The 19,750-nt window shown below is 38.8% G+C and overlaps 1 protein-coding gene across 1 annotated transcript; it reads left to right on the top strand.

The window, feature by feature from the left end:
- Positions 1-402: 402 nt before the first annotated feature.
- On the top strand, positions 403-18,973 carry nlk2 (nemo-like kinase, type 2). Its single transcript, XM_088427225.1, has 11 exons — positions 403-2,070; positions 4,996-5,125; positions 5,829-5,884; positions 7,355-7,461; positions 7,561-7,646; positions 8,659-8,868; positions 9,519-9,620; positions 13,516-13,602; positions 14,128-14,326; positions 15,305-15,398; positions 16,278-18,973. Exons 1-11 carry the CDS (start codon positions 1,616-1,618, stop codon positions 16,330-16,332), a joined length of 1,581 nt encoding a protein of 526 aa, XP_088283351.1. The 5' UTR covers positions 403-1,615; the 3' UTR covers positions 16,333-18,973.
- The last annotated feature ends 777 nt before the right edge of the window (positions 18,974-19,750 follow it).

Raw genomic sequence — 19,750 nt, 5'->3', positions numbered from 1 at the left:
AATCACTACGGGCTATTCTCAATTAGATTTTTTCCCACGCCTATGAAAGTGGTTGTTCTGAGCAAAACTTGAACGCAATATTCATAAATATTAATATTTCATCAAACAGATTGAATGCAATAACCATATGTATTAAAATTCTATCAAAAACATTTTGTACGGACGTTTAAAAACCGTGACAAATTTAGTCAGTGATACGTATTGGATACTTACATGTTTAACCATCGTAAAAGTCTCTTTACTGTATACTCTTTACGCCTCAAAGGGACACAAGAACGCAGTAACATCGCTGTCACGCAGCCCGCGCAAGCCATTGGCTGAGTCAAACGTCAATCAAAAAGATTACAGCCACATCATGACGCTCCCCTCACTGATTGGTTGGCCGCCTACCATAAGCGCACCGTCCAGCTACCGAGGTTTGGTTCACCATGTTGGATCAAATGTTCATCATTTTATCGCACTGTGTTTAACAGCCAATCATGCTGGTGACAAGTACTCGCCGTGGACTAAAAGTGTAGTTGTGTCGCGGCGCCTTCTCGTTCCATCGATGACAACAGGACTCCGCGACAGGTTCTCGAAGGAAAGGAGGGATTACTGTTTTGATTTGGAGGCACTGACACCCCGGAGCTAACACTGAGCTGTCAGGTTTAGTACCGCGCCGCTCTCTCTCTTTCAGTAACGAGAGTCCCCACATGCAAGCGTTTTCAAGGATTTAACTTTATCCTAACATCCGGTGGCTCCGGGTGAACTTTGTCGAACCCAGGAGGACAGCTTGTGTTTTAGAAAATCCAAAGACTGTGGATGGGGGAAGTTAGTTGCCAGGATTTCTCTTCTGCTATTTTGATGCGCGCTCGATGCTCGATCGCCGTCAAGATGTGCAGGATTTCTGAGAAGGCGCCCAGCTCTCTAGTTGTTTGTAATATGTGAGTGAGGTGGGTCACCAAAGGCCTGGGCCTTGCCTGCCTCTGCCTGTTGTAGTGGGGCCTGGCTGAGGATACACCTCCTCTGTACCGGATCAGCAGCGATAATTAGGGCTCGGAGATTACCACTGTTTACAGAGTAGCTATTTGGCCTGCACACACTCTCGAGGAGAGGGAGGCTTTCGCTTGGAATAATTGATGCGATTTCCAAGCAGCCTGGAGCCCAGGTGGCGAGAACGCCAACAACGCTGGACCAGAGCGTCTGGCAAACTTGGACACTTCAAAAAGATGATGAGGGTTCCATTTCCCATGTGACAAGCGTCAGACCACACTGTACGGAAACAGACTTTAATCAGCAAGGGAGGGGGGTGCCAACACGATCATGAGAGGCATTTAGGGCCTCCGTTTTTTTTTTTAATTTATTGCGGGGTGGGCGGGTTGTTTTCGATTTTTTTAACCATTATTTTTAAGTCTCTACCAGCACGACTTGTCATATTTTCACGTGGCAGTTCCTCCCTCTTTGAATGCCTAGTGGTGTGAATCGAATTCAGATTCTTTGAGTTTGTTGAACCAGAATGAGAAAGACAGTCAGAGTATCTTACCCCCCAGTAGTGCTGTTTTTATGTTCCCTATAAGTTACCTTGATTGTACCGTAGGAGCCTGGCGGTAGCCACTATCATCACTTGAATTAGTGAATGACTCTTTGTGGCGCAACAGCTTCAAATGTTACAAAAATGATGGCTGCATACAATGGTGGCTCCTCGGCCGTGGCTGCCCATCACCCTCATCACCACCACCAGCTGCAGCATCTCCCGCCTCCACACATGCATCACCACCACCACGTGGGCCAGCATCACTTGCAGCACCCGGGCTCTGCCGCTGCCGTTCACACCATCCAGCAGCACACCTCCACCGCCGCCGCCGCCGCTGTGATGCTCAACCCCGGTCAGCAGCATCCTTACTTCCCCTCGCCGGCCCCTGGACAGGCCCCGGGGCCCGCGGCGGCAGTGGCTCCTGCCCAAGTTCAAGCCGCCGCTGTCAAAGCTCACCATCATCACCATCATCATCAACAGCACACACACCACCTGCAGCAGCAGCTTGATATAGAGCCTGACAGGCCGATCGGCTATGGTGCGTTTGGGGTTGTCTGGTAAGTGCACTATGATGTTAAATGGCCGGCCTTTTCACTGAAATTCAAAAAGTACACATCACACGTGACTATATAATATGTTCACAAAGACCCATCGAAAATCACCCTGCTTGGGCCCCGCTCATTAGTAATGTAACATGTTTCTCAGTTTACTGTGCATAAGTGTGTGAGGGAAAAAAAAAAAAAAACCAACCTATTTCAATAATTTTTTCCAAAAAGTAAAACCACACAAGTTAAACTTTAACACCTTTGTTTCAATTTTGAGGATTATGGCAGAAAAACACACAAAAACATTTCCATTATATTACGTTTTTAGAATAATATAGTATGTTTAATATTGTAACTTCCCTGCATCCCAATCTTGTCATAATTAAAAAAAACAAACAAACACTGCCAGAGATCTTCCTCTGCCTTAAATTAGGGATTGGTTTGGTTGGCTGGGGTCAAGCATGTTCCTGCTGTGTCTGAGTAGATACGCTTGCAGCTTGTCACACAAAATCACAATTCTCCATTATATAATGACCCAAGCTTACTACTATTGGCCCTGAGAAGGTTAAAAAAAGAAAAGGAAAAATACTAATTGTCAATGCGTGGCCTGGTATCGGGTCTGTGAGCTGGTGGCTGGGGACCAGTGCTGTAAACAAAGCAAAAGAAGGCTCAACAAAGTACTGAGGGCATACAGTGTTAGCTTTTATCACTTTTCAAAGGCCATAATTTCACTGTTTTAGATCCTTATTGTTTGGTTGCATGAAATAATCAAGTTTTGTGAATTACTGGATTTTTTTTGTTTGTTTTTTTCTGTGCCCGCTTCCCAGAACCCTCAAAATCGGAACAAAGACTCGAAATATACTTTACATTTTGTTTGGTGAACTTGTATACAAGTGTGAGGTCTGTGGTTTGTCTTCTGTTCGTAGTGTGGCTTAGCTGCACGGTTTCTATTCATTCAGTAATTGTTTTCTGTTTTTCGGGTTGAATCAGTTTTTAGCTTCGATGAGGTGTCATGCAAATATGTTATCTAACGCCATCAAGATCTTTGACACCGTTGAAATTGCTGGTTCTACCAGCCAATCAGTATGTTGATTCACTTCCCGAGGGCATTTTTGCTGATGGTGTAACAAGTGACGTTCTCTGCCTGGTTCAGCTACATATAGTTCCCGATCGGTTGGACTCTGTGTTCATCAAAGCTTGATTTACAATCAAGGCAGATTTGATAATTCTATTTCGAAACGTACATGTCCAGAAAAAACACGATTTTAACTCTTTCAGTGGTGGATTATCGGAAAAAGGAAACCTCTAGAGGGCCAGTAAATTCAGCATTTTCACTCATCTTTAAAGGCCGACAGAATATTTTGTTCTGTTATGGGTGTGATCATATGAAAGATTGATTTTCGTTCCATATTTTGAATTGCATGTAGGTAATACCTGTGTTTTATATTTGGAAACACTGCCATGCAATGGTCACAGTTATCACTACAGTGCCCAATTTGCTTATATTTGGTTAGCATTAGTTAAGGGTGTCAGCTACTCTCCATAAAAAAAACAAAACAAAAAAAAAACAGAATTATCTTTATTGTTATTACTATTTTCATGTCACTGAAAGAGTTAAGAGTTTTGGTGTTTCCAAACTGTTACTGGCTGACGTACCAGTAGTTCAATCTGGGAGTTTTGCTCTGGGCACTAACACAATAGTTACTATATGTAAGAATGGTTAACTTATAGCTCATCTGTATATGACAGATCTTTAACGTATATCATTAAAAACCAAAATCTGCATCGAGTACGTGCAAGAAAAAAATGCTGAATTAGCCATATTTATATAGCACTTTTTTATTGTATATACGGTAATTGATCTGGTATTATTAAAGGGTGGATTACATCACTGTATACCCACTGAACGCACATACTTGATGGGGATGCCACACCTAGATATTTGCACATACTTCATATTCAAAATATAATTTTTGTCATACGTCTGGTTTAGAAGTGAGTGGTCCGATGTTGTTGTTTGACCCAATCGGTGTCTTTTACCCATGAAAGAATATTTTGATATTTTTTTTTGTACTCATACCAGATCGGGGCATTGCATTGAATTACATTAGTTTTTAATTGGATGCTATCTAAATTATTGGCTCTTCAATCCACTCTTTGCCATAAGTAGTTAAGTTACAAAAAAATAAACAATTGCATATTTTTCTTCAAGTGCCGCTTTTAAAAGTTTGCACGCTTTCCTTGACTGGTCTAAGCGTATTCCGAGAGACTGACAGTCTTGGTGCAGCCGGGGATTTTTGTTTCTTTGCCATCTGTTTTCCTTGACTGATCCTATTTGAGAAGGTTGACTGAAGGGTGCTTTGAAAAGAGCTCCAGCCTGAATGCGCTTACTTCTACCTACTGTGCTCCTCACGAGGCTTTAATCTCAGTATCCCTGGATTTAAATGTTGTTTGACTCATCAGTGGAAAGGTGTTCAAACCTTACCATATTTTATACCAGGGATGCATAATATTATTTTCTATTTGAATTTCTATTGGTTCTGATGTTGACATGAGATTTGCTCTTTTTATAAGCATTGTTCTCTTGACATTTTTTGATCGCCGGTCTAGAGGTTTTACATGATCACTTGTTGCTAGGCAGACTTTGAAGTCCTCAGTCATCTATCACCTTCTTCAATGAAAAAAAAATGTCTGAACACAATGCTAGTCAATCCAACAAAGCTGTTTGAATTAAATACTGGCTAAGGCACAATAATTCTGATGTTTGTCAGAAAAGTTCCAGGACTACAAGTTTTTCCACTTCAGATAATCATAATGGTTAAGTAAATATTACTAATGATGTATTAATTTGATTTGATAAAAAGTAATTACAGTTTATGGATATAGTCAATGCATAAAATATTAGTTTTTACTCATAATTTTGTACTCCTCTCCCAGGTCAGTCACGGATCCTCGAGATGGAAAGCGAGTTGCCCTCAAAAAGATGCCCAATGTCTTCCAAAACCTTGTTTCCTGCAAGAGAGTATTTCGAGAACTGAAGATGCTATGTTTTTTTAAACATGAAAATGTAAGTACAGCCATATTTAAATTCAAAAAGTACATAAAACAGGATGCAAAAACTACATAAGCAACTACATAGCATGTTTACGTTATTGTGCACATGAACATTTGTGGATATGGCTTTTTAAAAATATACGATATTGCATATGCAATAATTTCAAGATTTAACAGAGCCATCAAAATGTATTGTCTTAGAAAAACTGGTCAACATACATTTCTAGTAATTGTGACAGATACATAGGCTTACTGTATCAGAAAAAAAGACTGTGCTCCACCACTGTTTTTTTTAATGTGTCATGTACTATAACTTCTAGATTGCAAAACACACATGTTCAAAGCTTGAGAAAAAGATAGCACCTTATAGTTTGGAACATTTGGTACTTGAAATGACCAGCACATCGTATCACTTTCTTGTCTAGACCAGACATCAAACGTAAAAGTCATGGTGCGCAAACATTAAAAAGTATGGAAGAGAATTTGGACCTAACGCACAAACATGATTGCTTTTTGTGAGTTATAATAAAGAACATCCATAATTTACAAAAACTACTTGATGTGAAGAATGTTTTATCAAGAATGATATGGATTAAAAATTGTTGTGTAGCTATAAAGTTACAAAAAAAAATGGACATTATGTTATCAGTTTTAAGAGATTAGTGAGTTTGGTTTGGATCCAGTCACTCAACCATGCATTAACGCTTTCTCCTCAGGTGCTCTCTGCTCTCGACATCCTGCAACCTCCCCACATCGACTTCTTTGAAGAAATGTATCCTTCCTAATTGCTGTGATCGAATCTTTATTTGTTTCTAGTTGAAATTTTAAGCAGGACTTTTTGCAGAGGCATTGTAACCAAAACCGATCTTACATTCAGTCTGTTATTTGAATGTCTGGTAGTATCAACAATCTGAAGGTGTGTCCACAGAAAGTGATTTATTTTAAGTCCCGCTTATGTGCTCTGGCTGATGTGATCCTCCTGGGGTTTAAGCTTTTGGATTAGATAGAGCATCTTTCACACGTGACTGACTGATGACACATAGCGTTAAGCAAATTGAATTAAAACAATACTTTTTCATGTCAACTGAGTCTGATGTGACTGTTGGGCTACCTGACATTCACTGATCCTGGCCTAACTTGCACAGCGTTGAGCCTTTTTGGTTTGTGGCTCTGTCTAGACCTGGTTTTGGGTTCCTACCATGCAAAGCCAATAAGAAATGCAAACCCTGCAGTTTCAGGGAGCAAATAGCTCTTCAGTAAAGGACCACGTAAAGCATGACTCAGGCAGTGCTTGAGAAGATAATGTGGTCACCAACTGTGGGAGGGCTAAGGTGGCCAGGCTGTTAGTCTAAGGCAGTACTTCCCAATTATGTAGCCTGCCCCCCCCCCCCCCCCCCCCCCCCAGGAGAGAACCTTTCGCACCCCCCCCCCCCCCCCCCCAGGAGAGAACCTTTCGCACCCTCCCACTCACTGTGCAGACTATAAATAAGATTATTCTATATAAAAATTGTATAAGTACTATACTTAAAACTGTATCCTCTTTAACACGAACGGTAGAAAAAAAAATCAATGCAAATCAACTTTCGACAACTGTTAACTACTTTTTTACAGTTACAGGTTAGTCTGAAACTGAGAAAAAAAACAATTGCATCAAAGTACCTGAAATTAAAACCCATTGCTCTCAAGTGTTGTTTTATTGCAATTACACTGCAAATAACAAAAACAAAGCCTTTTCCCTGGGGGTCATCCGGGGTCATGCCACATTTGTTTTGGCAGACCACAACATGTAGGAGTAAAGGAAGAAATGCAGCAGGTTTTTGTTTTGAACATGACATATGAATCATGCCCCTATGGTGCGGATCACAAATACACGATCTGTTCCGACATCACACATTTTTATATTATTTTTTAGACCATGTGGCGCTGTTTGTACAACATTAGCAGTGTTGGTATAAATTGAGTAGATTGGAGGTTATGTGTAGAAAGAAAAACATTCACACTCACTTTCACACCATTGCAGTGGGAAGCGGCGGTATTAACGCTGAAGTCAGTCGATTGACGGTGACAATATTCTTGTCAACATATCTGTGAAAGAACCAAACAAGTATCAAGTGTATTAATAATTGTGTCTTACAATCTCTGACTAACTGATAAAAGTGCTGCATTCCCTAATTTCTCAGTTAACTATTGTTGGTTCCATGCTCTTGGTTTTCTGTTTTTGCCTTACCTTCCCATTGGCCAGATATGTAGTGACCGAACTGATGCAAAGTGACCTCCATAAGATCATCGTGTCACCACAGCCCCTGAGCTCCGACCACGCCAAAGTTTTTCTCTATCAGATTCTACGAGGTAGCATTATCAAATTTTGTAACATTTTGTATGGGTTCCTCTAATTAGTCCGGTGCATATCTATGTTTACATGCTATTCCTGTGATCAACTATCACCAGGACTGAAGTACCTTCATTCTGCGGGCATTCTTCACCGAGACATTAAACCTGGCAACCTGTTGGTCAACAGCAACTGTGTACTGAAGGTGTGTGACACAATGAATATAAAAGACAAGGAACAATACAGCAAATAATGATAAACAAGAACGTGAACGTTTGTTTGTTGAGTCACAGGCTTGGCGCATTTATTACGAGCAAATGCTTTGCTACTATCGGTGAATGCCTTAACTTTCTGTTGTCAAAATTTTGTTGACCTATAACAGGGGTTGTCAAACTTTTTGGAGTCAGGGACCCCTTTTGGAAAGCAAAATTTTCAAGGAACCCCTTTGAAAATGTTAGTGGAAACAAAAAAAACCTAGCCTTCTTCATATTCTTCCTTTCCATACTAATTATCTTCTTACTTCTCTCATTAACATCGCTGGCAATCCTGAAACCCATGGCTAACCAATTCATTTGATTTAAGCACTGAAATGCACAATAAATACGATTTTGTAAGCATTCACACGAGAAATTTTTTTTAACATGCCGCCATTTTGACGCCGTCGCATCCATGTTGTAAGGTGAAAAAACATAAGGCAGGGACGTCATAAACCGGGGGTTCACTGTATATTAATTACTTTTCAACATACTGAAGTTTATAAAATAAACATTGCCAAATGCACATCTTCTTATTTCCCCCATACAGGTTTCTGCCAATTATTAAGTAAAAAAAAAAAAAAAACAGCATTATAAAATAAAATGCCGCTTTAGCTTTGTTGGCTTCATCGCCTTGTTAGCAAGCAATTGTAGACCCAAAACGCATTTTGAATTTTGGTTGTATTGATTGCTTTTTGAAGAGTCATGAATACTTTCACAATTTAATTAAAAATCAAAGGAAATTAACATGAATCAGTTTTTATTAATAACCCAAATTATTTCACCGACCACCGGCAGTCAGGCCCCTTTGAGAATCACTAACTTACTGAGTGTAAGCATAATCAGTCATGAAAACCTAAAAATAAAAGCTGGAATGTGCTCATATCATGTATTTTGACCTGCCGAATCCAAATGTTTTAAGTCAAATTATTGCAACTGGAATTCTGAATTATTCTATTTCAGATCTGTGATTTTGGTCTTGCGCGAGTGGAGGAGACTGATGAATCGCGACACATGACTCAGGAAGTGGTGACACAATACTACCGAGCACCAGAGATCCTGATGGGGAGCCGTCACTACTCAAATTCCATCGATATTTGGTCTGTGGGCTGCATCTTTGCCGAGCTGCTCGGGAGAAGAATTCTCTTTCAAGCCCAGAGTCCAATCCAGCAGGTAAACAACGAAATGTATAGATTGGGCTATAGTAGTGTTTCTCAAATAGTGGGGTGGGGGATGCCCATTTTGTCACATGATGTCGACTGAAACGGACATCACAGTGCCTGAAGGCTCAAGGAACAAACCAATCATGGCTCACCTTGCAAATATCACATGACCAAACTCAGAAAACAGATAAGCTGTGATAGGTCCAAGCCCTGAGCAAGTGTGATGTTATTTTCGTTCAAAAAGTGGCAAAATGGCGGCCCTCCATATAGATTTAGCGAGAGTGCATAAAACAAAACATTTTTGGGGTTAACGACTTAAGAACCTCTCCATGCAAAATCCTCAAAGGCTTATTCTCATGCATTAAGCTGTAATTTGTCCACCTGTAACAAATGCTCACAAGAAGAAACATTTGCAGTGGGCTCAGAAATGAAGGAAAACTATTTTTAACTGTCCATGCTGCCAAAAATACCATTGAAGCCCTAGCTACTGTGGATATAAATGGACAAAATCTCTCAGTGTGGACTCAGCATTAAGAACAGAATTTCTAGCTTTCTTCTCAAAAACATGAGTATTTGGCAATCTAACAAAGTGTTTGGCTCTATCTAATATTTACATGCGGCCCTTGTTTTAATGCAGTGCACTGGTTTGTCTCTCAATAGCTGGACTTGATCACTGATTTGTTGGGGACTCCTTCAATGGAGGCGATGAGGACAGCATGTGAAGGAGCTCGAGCGCATATCCTCAGAGGACCTAACAAACAGGTAATCAAGTTACTCTTGTAAGGAATTTGTTTTTCTGTCAGTCACATGACGTTGATTTTGCTCATGACCTTTGGACACTTGAACAATGAATGACGTTGCACCTAAAGCTCCAGTACAAGACCAACAGGTTTAATATTGCATTTAGAAAGGGTGTTGCAGCTCACTTTTTTTTTTTTAATTTAGCTGGCATTGTTTTGTTTTTTTCAATCATTTATTGTTTCAATGTACAGTATTTCATTATTCATAATCTGCTCTCAAGATCCGATGGCACGGAATACTGATGTGCAAATAAACTTCAAACTAAACAATTCTTTCACCACGAGTACAAATGACCGTACAAAAATACACCTTGTGTTCACTCCAGATGACCACACAAACATTAATCTCCATTAGCAATCAAAAGTCTCATCCCCCAAACAATTTGACCTCTGATGATTTTTGTTGGAAGGGGGTAATCAAGCTCAAAATGAGCCGTATTTTCTTTGCGTATGGGTTTCGGAATCAATTACTTTTTCCTCCCATAATCAAAATCAACAAAAGACAGGCTTCACCTGAAGAAAATCAGTTATCCTGATAGTTTTAACAGATTCGGAGTTGTCAAATATTTCTGAGTCAAGATGTTCCCTGTTGATTAATTTTAAACTTTTCCCAGTTTATTATAAATGACATTGAGCATGTCATTTGACATAGAATGACATCGAGCCATGGGGAAATCGTTTCTTAGTGGTTATTTCTTAACAGGGAAGTAAGACGCTTGGCTCACTAAAACCCCACCTAGGTTTATTTTTTATACAACCAAATATCTCTGACATATCACAAAGTGAACGTTTATGGTATGACCTGTTTGAAGTAACTAACATTTTCATTCTGAAAGGCCTGACAGGAAGTGTGGGAGTCTTGTTTGAATCCTTATGCCCAGTAACGCATTAGTGCATTCATGCTAATGTTATGTCATCATTTAGCTAGCAATTTGATTAAATTACGACTCTGGCTTCTCCCATCAAGTTTGATTATGGGAGTTGTGCCAGCTATAAGGTTTAATCTCCCGGCTAATCCACTTTTGTACCGGCGAATGTTCACAATGCTGTTCTTTGAAATCATGATGAAACACCCAACAGCTGCTGGATGTTCTGCTGTGTGCTCCAAAAAGTACATTTCAACCATTTCTGGTGACATATTTTCTAACCCGAATCTGTGATCCACGGATAACGGCATGATGCAAATAGGCATCATTTAACTCAGTGACAAAATAATCGGTTTCCTCCTCGCTCCTAAAGTGATGCTCTGTGTAGCGTCTGAATTTTGGCCTTTTCGTTTACTCCGCGGAGGAATCAATACTTAGCAAGTGGCAATGGAATGTGCGTGGCTTTACTTCTCCCTGAAGTGAAAAATCTTCCCGTCTAGATTGTCAAGTTTTAAACTGCATCGCTGCGCATATTAGAAGCACTTCTGTACCGAAAAAGAGTGATGGGAAAGAGAAGCCCCAATAAAACTCTTTTTTTTTTTTTAACTCCTCCAATTGGTGCTATAGAAATACATTAAATGCCATCTAGAGGAGCGAACAAATATCAAAAGTTGTGAGGCTTCATATACCGATCACAATGAAAAAGACTCAATTTTCTTGTGGATGGAGCGTACGCTGAACACAAACCAATAACTCGTTCAAAGGTGGTAACCTGAGCGTGTTTACTTGACCTTATAGTTTGGTTAGTAAAGAGGTACTCGAGGATTTTTCGTTTTTTTTAAAGCCACATAAAATCTTATAACGCTAATTGCAGGCATTTACATGGTATACAAAAACCAGAATATTACCATTATTTGCGGTTTAACTCTTTCCGTGCCAAGTGTTATCTGAAATGGCTACCAACCTTAAGTGCCAGCTGATTTTGAGCATTTTGACGCATCTTTCAAGGCCGACAGAATATTGTATTATTAAGTAGACATTGGTGGTACCAAGAAAAAAAGCAAGATTCTACCTTATTTCATTCTTTAATAATCACTGTTTGAAAATAGTGAAACCAAGTTATTTTGGACACAAGGACAAAATTAGCTTTTTTGTGAAAAGATGTGTTTTCTGCTCAACAATGACTTTGACACAAATGTACTTTTAGTAACATCTAAAACAGTCCTTCGCTTCGATAAAACATGAACAAAAAAAGTGACAATGTGTTTTTGATGGCAAAATAGCAGTTTGCATTTGTATATACAATCAGGAAAATTAAGGGGAGCGCTGGTCAAAGTGTTATCTATTCATTCATAAAAAAAAAAAAAAAACATAGGTAAGAATTTTTGTCACTGGCACACAACCTAAGTATTTTACATGACAAAATTCTCGTCCGTGGCACAGAAAGAGTTAACAGGGTTATTAATTGCATGTAAACACAGTCAATATCTGCCATTTGACCAACCAATCATTTTCAATATGCAGGATTTAAACTCTTAGGTGCCTTACTTGCTTTCTCACTTTACTGTGGAGCTGGGATTGCGACTTAAATATATCATTTCAAATGATGAATTATTTGCTGTCTGTTCAAGTGGGTGTTGTCATTGGCATCCGCATTTTTCATCTCCTGTTTGGGAGCAAAACGTGTGCGAGCTTCGCATTTGGTCCTATAGTTTATAAGCAATGACTGCACCATGCAGAGGAGGATTTTGGAGAGTTGGCTGCATATAGCAGAGGCCTCAAAAGTGAATCGTCTTTGACGCCGCAGCAAAGCCCAGGAAATGAACGGCTGCATTTCGTGTCTCTCGGGGTTACTTGGAGGAGGGTGCGAAAATGGATTTCCCGCCACTGTTCATTCAGATCTTTGAGGCATATGGCAAGCCTTCCGGTGTGGAGGACGATGCGGAGGAAGCCGACTAAGACCTTGCCAAAGATAGCTGGAGAAGGACTAGGAGGATGACTTCCCGCTACTCAGACTTGGCGACCTGTCCTTATGAGCAGTCGGGGCCGTGATGACTTCTGGGAGTTGTGGGCTGCGGCACCCCTGATTGTTTATGAGACTCTTCCACTCAATGCAGAAATGCTTCATCCCTCATGAGTACTATTAATTTGCGGTTCCCGTAGGATAGCGCGCCAAGGATTCTATTTACAATACAATTTAATTATATTTACAATTTTGGCTTCTCACAATCATTAACACATTATGATCAAAAGAAAGAATAAATGAGTGTTGTGTGAACACACCACCCTGAATACACTGTGTTGCTTGCAGCAAGTGTGTGATGTAGGGCCGCTGCTCTCACAATATTTTGGTATTTGAGTTAGAAAATTCTAATAGTTGGTTGTGAAAACAAAATGTTTTTTTTGTTTTGTTAAACAGTTATGAATGCAGAAGACCACAAAATACATTAGGGTTAGCCTATATGGGGCTGCTAGCATCTGGTGCTGTTAGCTCTGCCACGTTGGAGTCCTGTTTAAGGCATTGTCAGCATAATGAAGTCTTTTTAAGCAATCCTGGTTAGCGTAATCGGCATTTTAACTTGCTTTCATGACAATATAGTGTTGTTGACGTCAGGGATTAATCAAGTAAGCAATTACGGTGCAACAAGGCGCTGTGGTCTATTTCAAAATAAAAGTGTGCCATATCTATTTGTAATTTGGAAAGGGAAGTTTAGTTTGCATTTGCTTTGTTGATGGTGTGTTACATGACTTCTTCCAGAGTCTGTACACTAAATAAACGGGCACCTGAGGAAAAAAAAGCCTCACATACAGTACCTCTGCAGGGATTGATCCAAGATGATTTAGTTTGTGCAGATGCAAGACAAATCAGTGATGTTTTATAAGAACCTGCGTTCTATTGTTAGCTTTCACTTTCCTTTAAATGCAATGTATAATTTTACAGCTGAAAGAGTTGCAAGATGGTTAATGTTTGGATTTTTGCTTGGTTTGCAGCCATCCCTCCCTGTTCTTTACACGCTGTCCAGTCAAGCGACTCATGAAGCTGTCCACCTCCTCTGCAGGATGCTGGTGTTTGATCCGGTGAGTTATCATTTCCCAGTGTATTAATGTTCATATTAATTGTCAAACATGGGTCGGTAATGTATTTGAAAGATTCGTAATTGTAATTTTCACAACTTTGTCTCGAAATAGAGCTGCAACTGCAGTTGAGCGTCATCCTTTTGTTTTTTAATAGTACGTGACTCTCCGATCTTGTTTGTCTGGTTTCATGTTAAAATATTAGGACATTGTCACAAAACCAGTTTTCATATCTAACATTCAAACTCCTATTCGAGGAAAATAATGCCATGCATTCCAAAAAATGAATTACACATAACTAGACAAAACAACGTGCTATAATTATTGCGCCACCAGTAGCTACTTTTTAATCTTGCTTTTCCTTACATTTTGTAGCTATGGACTCTGTTAGGTGGCGTGACATGACAGTTGCGTTGAACCATTCTGATAGGAAGGGTAGACTGGGATATTAGGAAAATTAAATCGAAGAGCCGACCGAATGCTAAACTATTTTTATGCACTTTTTATGACCTGTCTTTTGGTCATCAGTCGAAGCGGATTTCAGCGAAGGACGCCCTGGCGCATCCGTACCTGGATGAGGGTCGGCTGCGCTACCACACGTGCATGTGCAAATGCTGCTACACAACATCATCCGGGCGCGTTTACACAAGTGACTTTGAGCCCGTCACCAACCCCAAGTTTGATGACGGCTTTGAGAAGAATCTAAGCTCTGTGAGACAAGTTAAAGGTGAGTTTTTGCTAGGTGCAGTTTTGATCTTACCTTTCTGATTGAGCGGACCTCAGCTGGTTCTTTTCAATTCAATTCAAGATAAATGTTATTCGGGGACCATAAAAGATCACTAACCAGCTTATGTGACCAATATTTGGGCTCTAATTAATGATTACTTCACTAGTTATATTTTCTATTAGTCTAATTACGGGAATTTTTTTTCTTACAAAATAACTAAAACTTGATGCACATTCCAAGTAACATCATGAGCCATTTATTTCATCTCAAAGGTAACAATAGTATATTTAACTACACACACATAACTTGCTACTTATTTGCTTGCTACATTGGTGTGAAATAGTGAACTTTTACTATAGACAATTCACAACTTTGACATAAAACAAAAAGCTATTTGTAGAGAGTATAATAAAGTTTAAGTACAAGTCTTATAAAACTAAAAGTGACTTAGAATACTGCACTAACACAACAGTAAGACATCTGGTTGTGTTTACTAGTCGAGTATGCCCCCTGATGATGACTAAAATAGCAGTTCAAAGTCAAAGTCAATACTTGGATAGAAAAAAAAAAACTCCAAATGCTGGGCCACAGGGTTCAAAGTGTGCGGAAAAAAAAAAAGTAGCGGCTAAGTGTCCGAAGGTTACACAAAGCATACTAACACGCTCTACTGTGTCATTACAGCGACCATTTGCGGCCCGTATTGGACTTTCTTCAAGAGAAAATGATCTACTCGCCTTTGATCGCTAGTGTTAAAACAAGAAAAATACATTTGAAACTAGTTTTACTCGATTTAATTATATGATGGCTCAAGAAGTGACAGCTAGCATGATAAAGCATTGAATTTAAGCCATCTACAAGCCATAGAGAGACAAACTTAGGATTTGGTTTGGTCAGGATTCTGACTTGCACCTTCACAGTTTTTGACAAGGAAAGCAATGCCTTAGTTTCTTATTCTCTTTGTATTTTGCGGCCCCTCAGAGATCATCCATCAGTTCATTTTGGAGCAGCAAAAGGGGAGTCGAGTACCACTCTGCATCAACCCTCAGTCGGCTGCTTTCAAGAGCTTTATCAGGTGAGTGTGTGCAAGATTGATCGTCTTTATAGTTCAGCATTATAACAACAGTTTTAAACTTCATGTACAGGAAAATTATGGTGTACATAGCATTATTTTGTGTTAGTGCATCTGAGTCTGAATTACTTTATTTGGGTACAAGGGTGTGTATGCTTTAAATCCCCTTTTTCATCTGCATTTTCAATCTAGTTGCATCATTAACACAAAATGGCTAAAAGGAAAAATAGAAAACGTAATAAAAGGTAATTTCATTAATTTAAAAGCGTCTTCGCATTCATTAACTCATTCAACCCCAAAGACGTAGTTATCCGTCTTTGCACTGCAGACATTCAATGCCATGTACTCATTCACAGTATTTATTTATTTTTTTTTTAATATTAGGGTAAAGGGGTGTTTAAAAATAATAAACCTCCGCCTTGTCCAGTGATAAAATGGAGGTCATATCTCAAAAAACAAAACACAAATTCATGCCCAGTAGTGATGGGAAAATGAAGCCTCGTGAACCACCTGTTTTTTTTTTTGTTTGTTTGTTTTTTAACACCTCAAGGTGGTGCACTTCTTTCAAAATTAAAGGCTAGTGCAATGGAAATATATTAAATGTCCCACTGAATTTTGGAACTAATAGTGTCATCTACGGGAACAAAAAATAAATAAATGAAAGTGCTTCGTGAGGCTTCATTTTATAATCTTTTTTTTTTTTTTAAACACAAGGTCAAGGATGGCATTTTTTAAAATCTGTGACTTTCTTTAATCCCAGCTGTAAGGAAAATGTAAGAAAATCTAAAGATGTCACATTTGGTTTTGATCTAGTATGTCTCGGAGTAATCCACTTGTGCATTGCTAATATTAACTTCACCTACTTCTTGCTTGCCATCTCAGTTCCACAGTGGCTCAACCCTCAGAAATGCCTCCTTCTCCACTGGTGTGGGAATAGCTGCTGTAGTCAGTGCCGTCATCTTTGCCAACTGTGAAGATGCTAAAATGGAATCACGAAAGTCTCTCCATTGTCTTCTGGGTAGCGTTTCACTGGATAGCAGTCCTGCTGGGCATATGCTAAATCACGAGAAGAAAAAATCCACTAACTACTGCTTATGCGGGTGTAAGATGCTCTGTAGACCAAATCGGAATGTGGTAAATGTCATGTGTCATCCACTAACATTGAACATCACTGCTCTGTAATGAAGTACTTTTGTTTTTATGTATATATTCAAAAACTGATTTGTATTTGAAAAATGTGCTTTTCATAAGCTGTGATTGTGACTCCCCCTCCCCTCCCCCCTCTGTGGCAAGGTTTGTACTACTGCACTGTTAAGTTACCAAATTGGCATGAAACCCAACCTCAGATCCAGACAATCGATTGTAGCTGCATCTTCAGATTTGTCGGAACATTTAGGGTTCCCTCTTTTTATAGAACAACGTTCCCGTGTACATTGATACATGAACTGATACTTGGAACAAAAGTTTCTTACGTCCTGTACTCCTCCACACATTATTATTTAACTTGTAGTATTATTTACCAAAGATGTTGAGACATACACACACACAAAAAAATATTGCGTGAAAAATGGGTGTGTTTTAAAATAGCAGACCGGATTTAAAGTATTAAAGCACTGTCTACTCCATTTTAGAGTAAATATTAATTAAGGAAATATCAAATTCAATATTTCCGAAGTGGACTAGCATACAGGAATGTAATTAATTTGAAAATGTATGGCGTTTTACACTGAAAATGTATGCATGTTGTTATGCACGCAGTTTAGGAGATGATATATGCAAACAAATTTAATGTGAGATGCACCTACAATTTTTTAAAAATTGGTCAACCACAAACACTTGTTTGGATAGCACCCGGAAAAAAAAATGGGCAAAAGCTTTTTTTTTTCTTCTTTTTTTTATTAGGAGCTCACGTTTCTATTGAGATTAGCATGCTAGTATGCTAATATAAACATGCTTTGCATGCCGTGTGAAGAACACATTTAGCCAATGACTAGAAAATAGGTTTGCGGAAGCAAAATGTGTACTTGTAAATCAAAAATTCAAAATCAAATTTTCAAACAACTGTCATAGACGAATAATAGTTAACCGCTATTGTCACCTCCGAATTTAACCTCCCTAATTTCAAACTTGAAAGAAGCCCATTTGTTGCTCAAAGGGCGCAAAAAGGAAAGTCGACATCTTCGTCCCAGTTTGAGGTTTCCTTTGACTCATTAATTGTGATTTCCTATAAAAGATAGCACACAAATCCAGCTTGCCATGTCATTGCCATCTGTATGTCTTGAAATATGAACGTTCACTTGCATCGGAAAAAGCAAAGAGAAATGTTGGTCGATACGCTTCTCAAAATATAAGAAAACAAGATGTAGCAGGTTTTTTTTAAAATTGATGAACGTGAATTGAGACTATGTTGAAACCTTATGAAGACAAATCCAAACAATAGGACATCTTCCAGGCAGTTTTAGTAAAATGAAGCTTCATGAAGCACTGATAATTTTTTGCTCTTGACATCACGCTTGGTTTGAAAATGCGGTGGAAATTATTACATTTCCATTGCACTAGCATTTATTTTTGAACCAAGAGCACCATCTTGAGGACTTAAAAAAAAACATCTCAGGTGTTTCATGAGGCTTCATTTAAGTTATTTTGTGTGCTAAAAACCCTTTTTAAACTACTGTACTGTTCTATAGTGTACTATAGCACTTTTACAACTGGATGTGAGTCATTTCTGCAATTCCAATTGAATTTTCGTTTTCCATCCATCCTTTCCTTGAAGTCCACCACGTACTATAAAGTGATACCCTCATTTTAGCTGAAATGATGCTCACGCATGTTCTGTAAAAGGGAGGCCCAAAAGAGAAAGAAAAGGGGTTTCTTGATAAAGGAAACTGAGAAAAGAGCTGGCGAGATCCAGATTTGTTGGAAACTGCCCATTTTGAAACCATTTTTATATGCTTTTAAAATGGAGACCGGTCAGAAACCAGCAAAACCAGCAATAGCATTCTCTCAAGGTTGGAATCGGTGCTCTCCCTATTCATAAGTTGTCTTTAAAGAGGAAATAAGTAGCATAATCTGTCTCCAAACGCTAGTAAGGCTCCACTTCATCCTTGTACACTGTATCCAGAAAATAAATAGCTTTGAAGTAAATTATTTAATATATTTTTTAGAATTATTTTCTATCCTGTTCTCGTCCGAAGGCATGCGTTCTCCTCACACCTCAAAAGTATGGTTATGTACATATGTGAAATAGAGAAGCTAATATACACAACAACCTGAAATGTACCACTGTATAGAAATTGTATTAGCCTGCACATTTCTAAGGCTGTGAAGTTGATTTTATTTTTAAACCTTGCATACAAATGTATATATTTTTTCCTTCTTTTTACCCTGCAACTAGTCAATCTGGAGGGCAAATAATGTTGTCCAGTGGAATACACAGTCATGTCAGCTGTATGTTGTGTGTACAGCAAATTTGTAGATAAATATCAAAAGAAGCCTTGTTTTGTTATTGATGTTCACTCTTGTCATTGCAGCAACACTGCGTGAATATGTATATAAAGGATTCACTGTGTTGATCTCTACCTCTTGAGCTCTCTAACTTGGTTTTGTTGAATCAAAAACACGTGAACGTTCATTCAAGCTTTTACCGGTAATTGGATCAGTGGTCTCTAAACTTTTTATCACTATGGACAGGTCAACCCTTGAGATTTTTACTGCAGACCGGGGGTAAGAATGTATGCAAATTACATTAAATCAATCATAAAACTGAATTACAAAAGCGATTAATTTCAAGTGAAATACCCGGCGCAAACGAAAATGCGAACGAGCTAAACGCATACAGCATATTAGCATGTTATCCACGGTCACAAGTTGTTGGATCAACCAACAAACCAATTTCTGGCATATTATACATCAATATTCTTACAAAGTACAACTTACAGTCATGTGCCAGATTTCATAGAGACAAAACGTGTGAGTCACTGACTTACAGCTCTTAAAACCACACCATATTTCTCACTACAAAATGTAATATCAACAGCGGCCAGAGGCGGCGCCAAAAGACAGATCAAGCCGAACAAAGCACAAATGAATGAACTGATTGTTCACACTTGATCGGCACTGTTTCTTGACAAATCATTATTCCATGAGATTTACCTTCAAAAGAGTTCTTAATTTGTTGATTGGGAATTGAAGTTAAATTTCTCAGGAAGGAACACAACGAAAGGTCCGAGTTGTTCTCTCCCTTGCCTTGCCATCGCATATATATATATATATATATATATATATATATATATATATATATATATATATATATATATATATATATATATATATAAAAGGATTCCTTCCTGAACTGT

This window comes from Hippichthys cyanospilos, chromosome 11 (genome assembly GCF_059441005.1).
Source record: "Hippichthys cyanospilos isolate Australia breed blue-spotted pipefish chromosome 11, RoL_Hcya_1.0, whole genome shotgun sequence".
NCBI classification, from domain to species: Eukaryota; Metazoa; Chordata; class Actinopteri; order Syngnathiformes; family Syngnathidae; genus Hippichthys; species Hippichthys cyanospilos.
The sequence above is the reverse complement of the archived record's forward strand: the minus strand, read 5'-3'. Positions and strand labels throughout refer to the sequence as shown.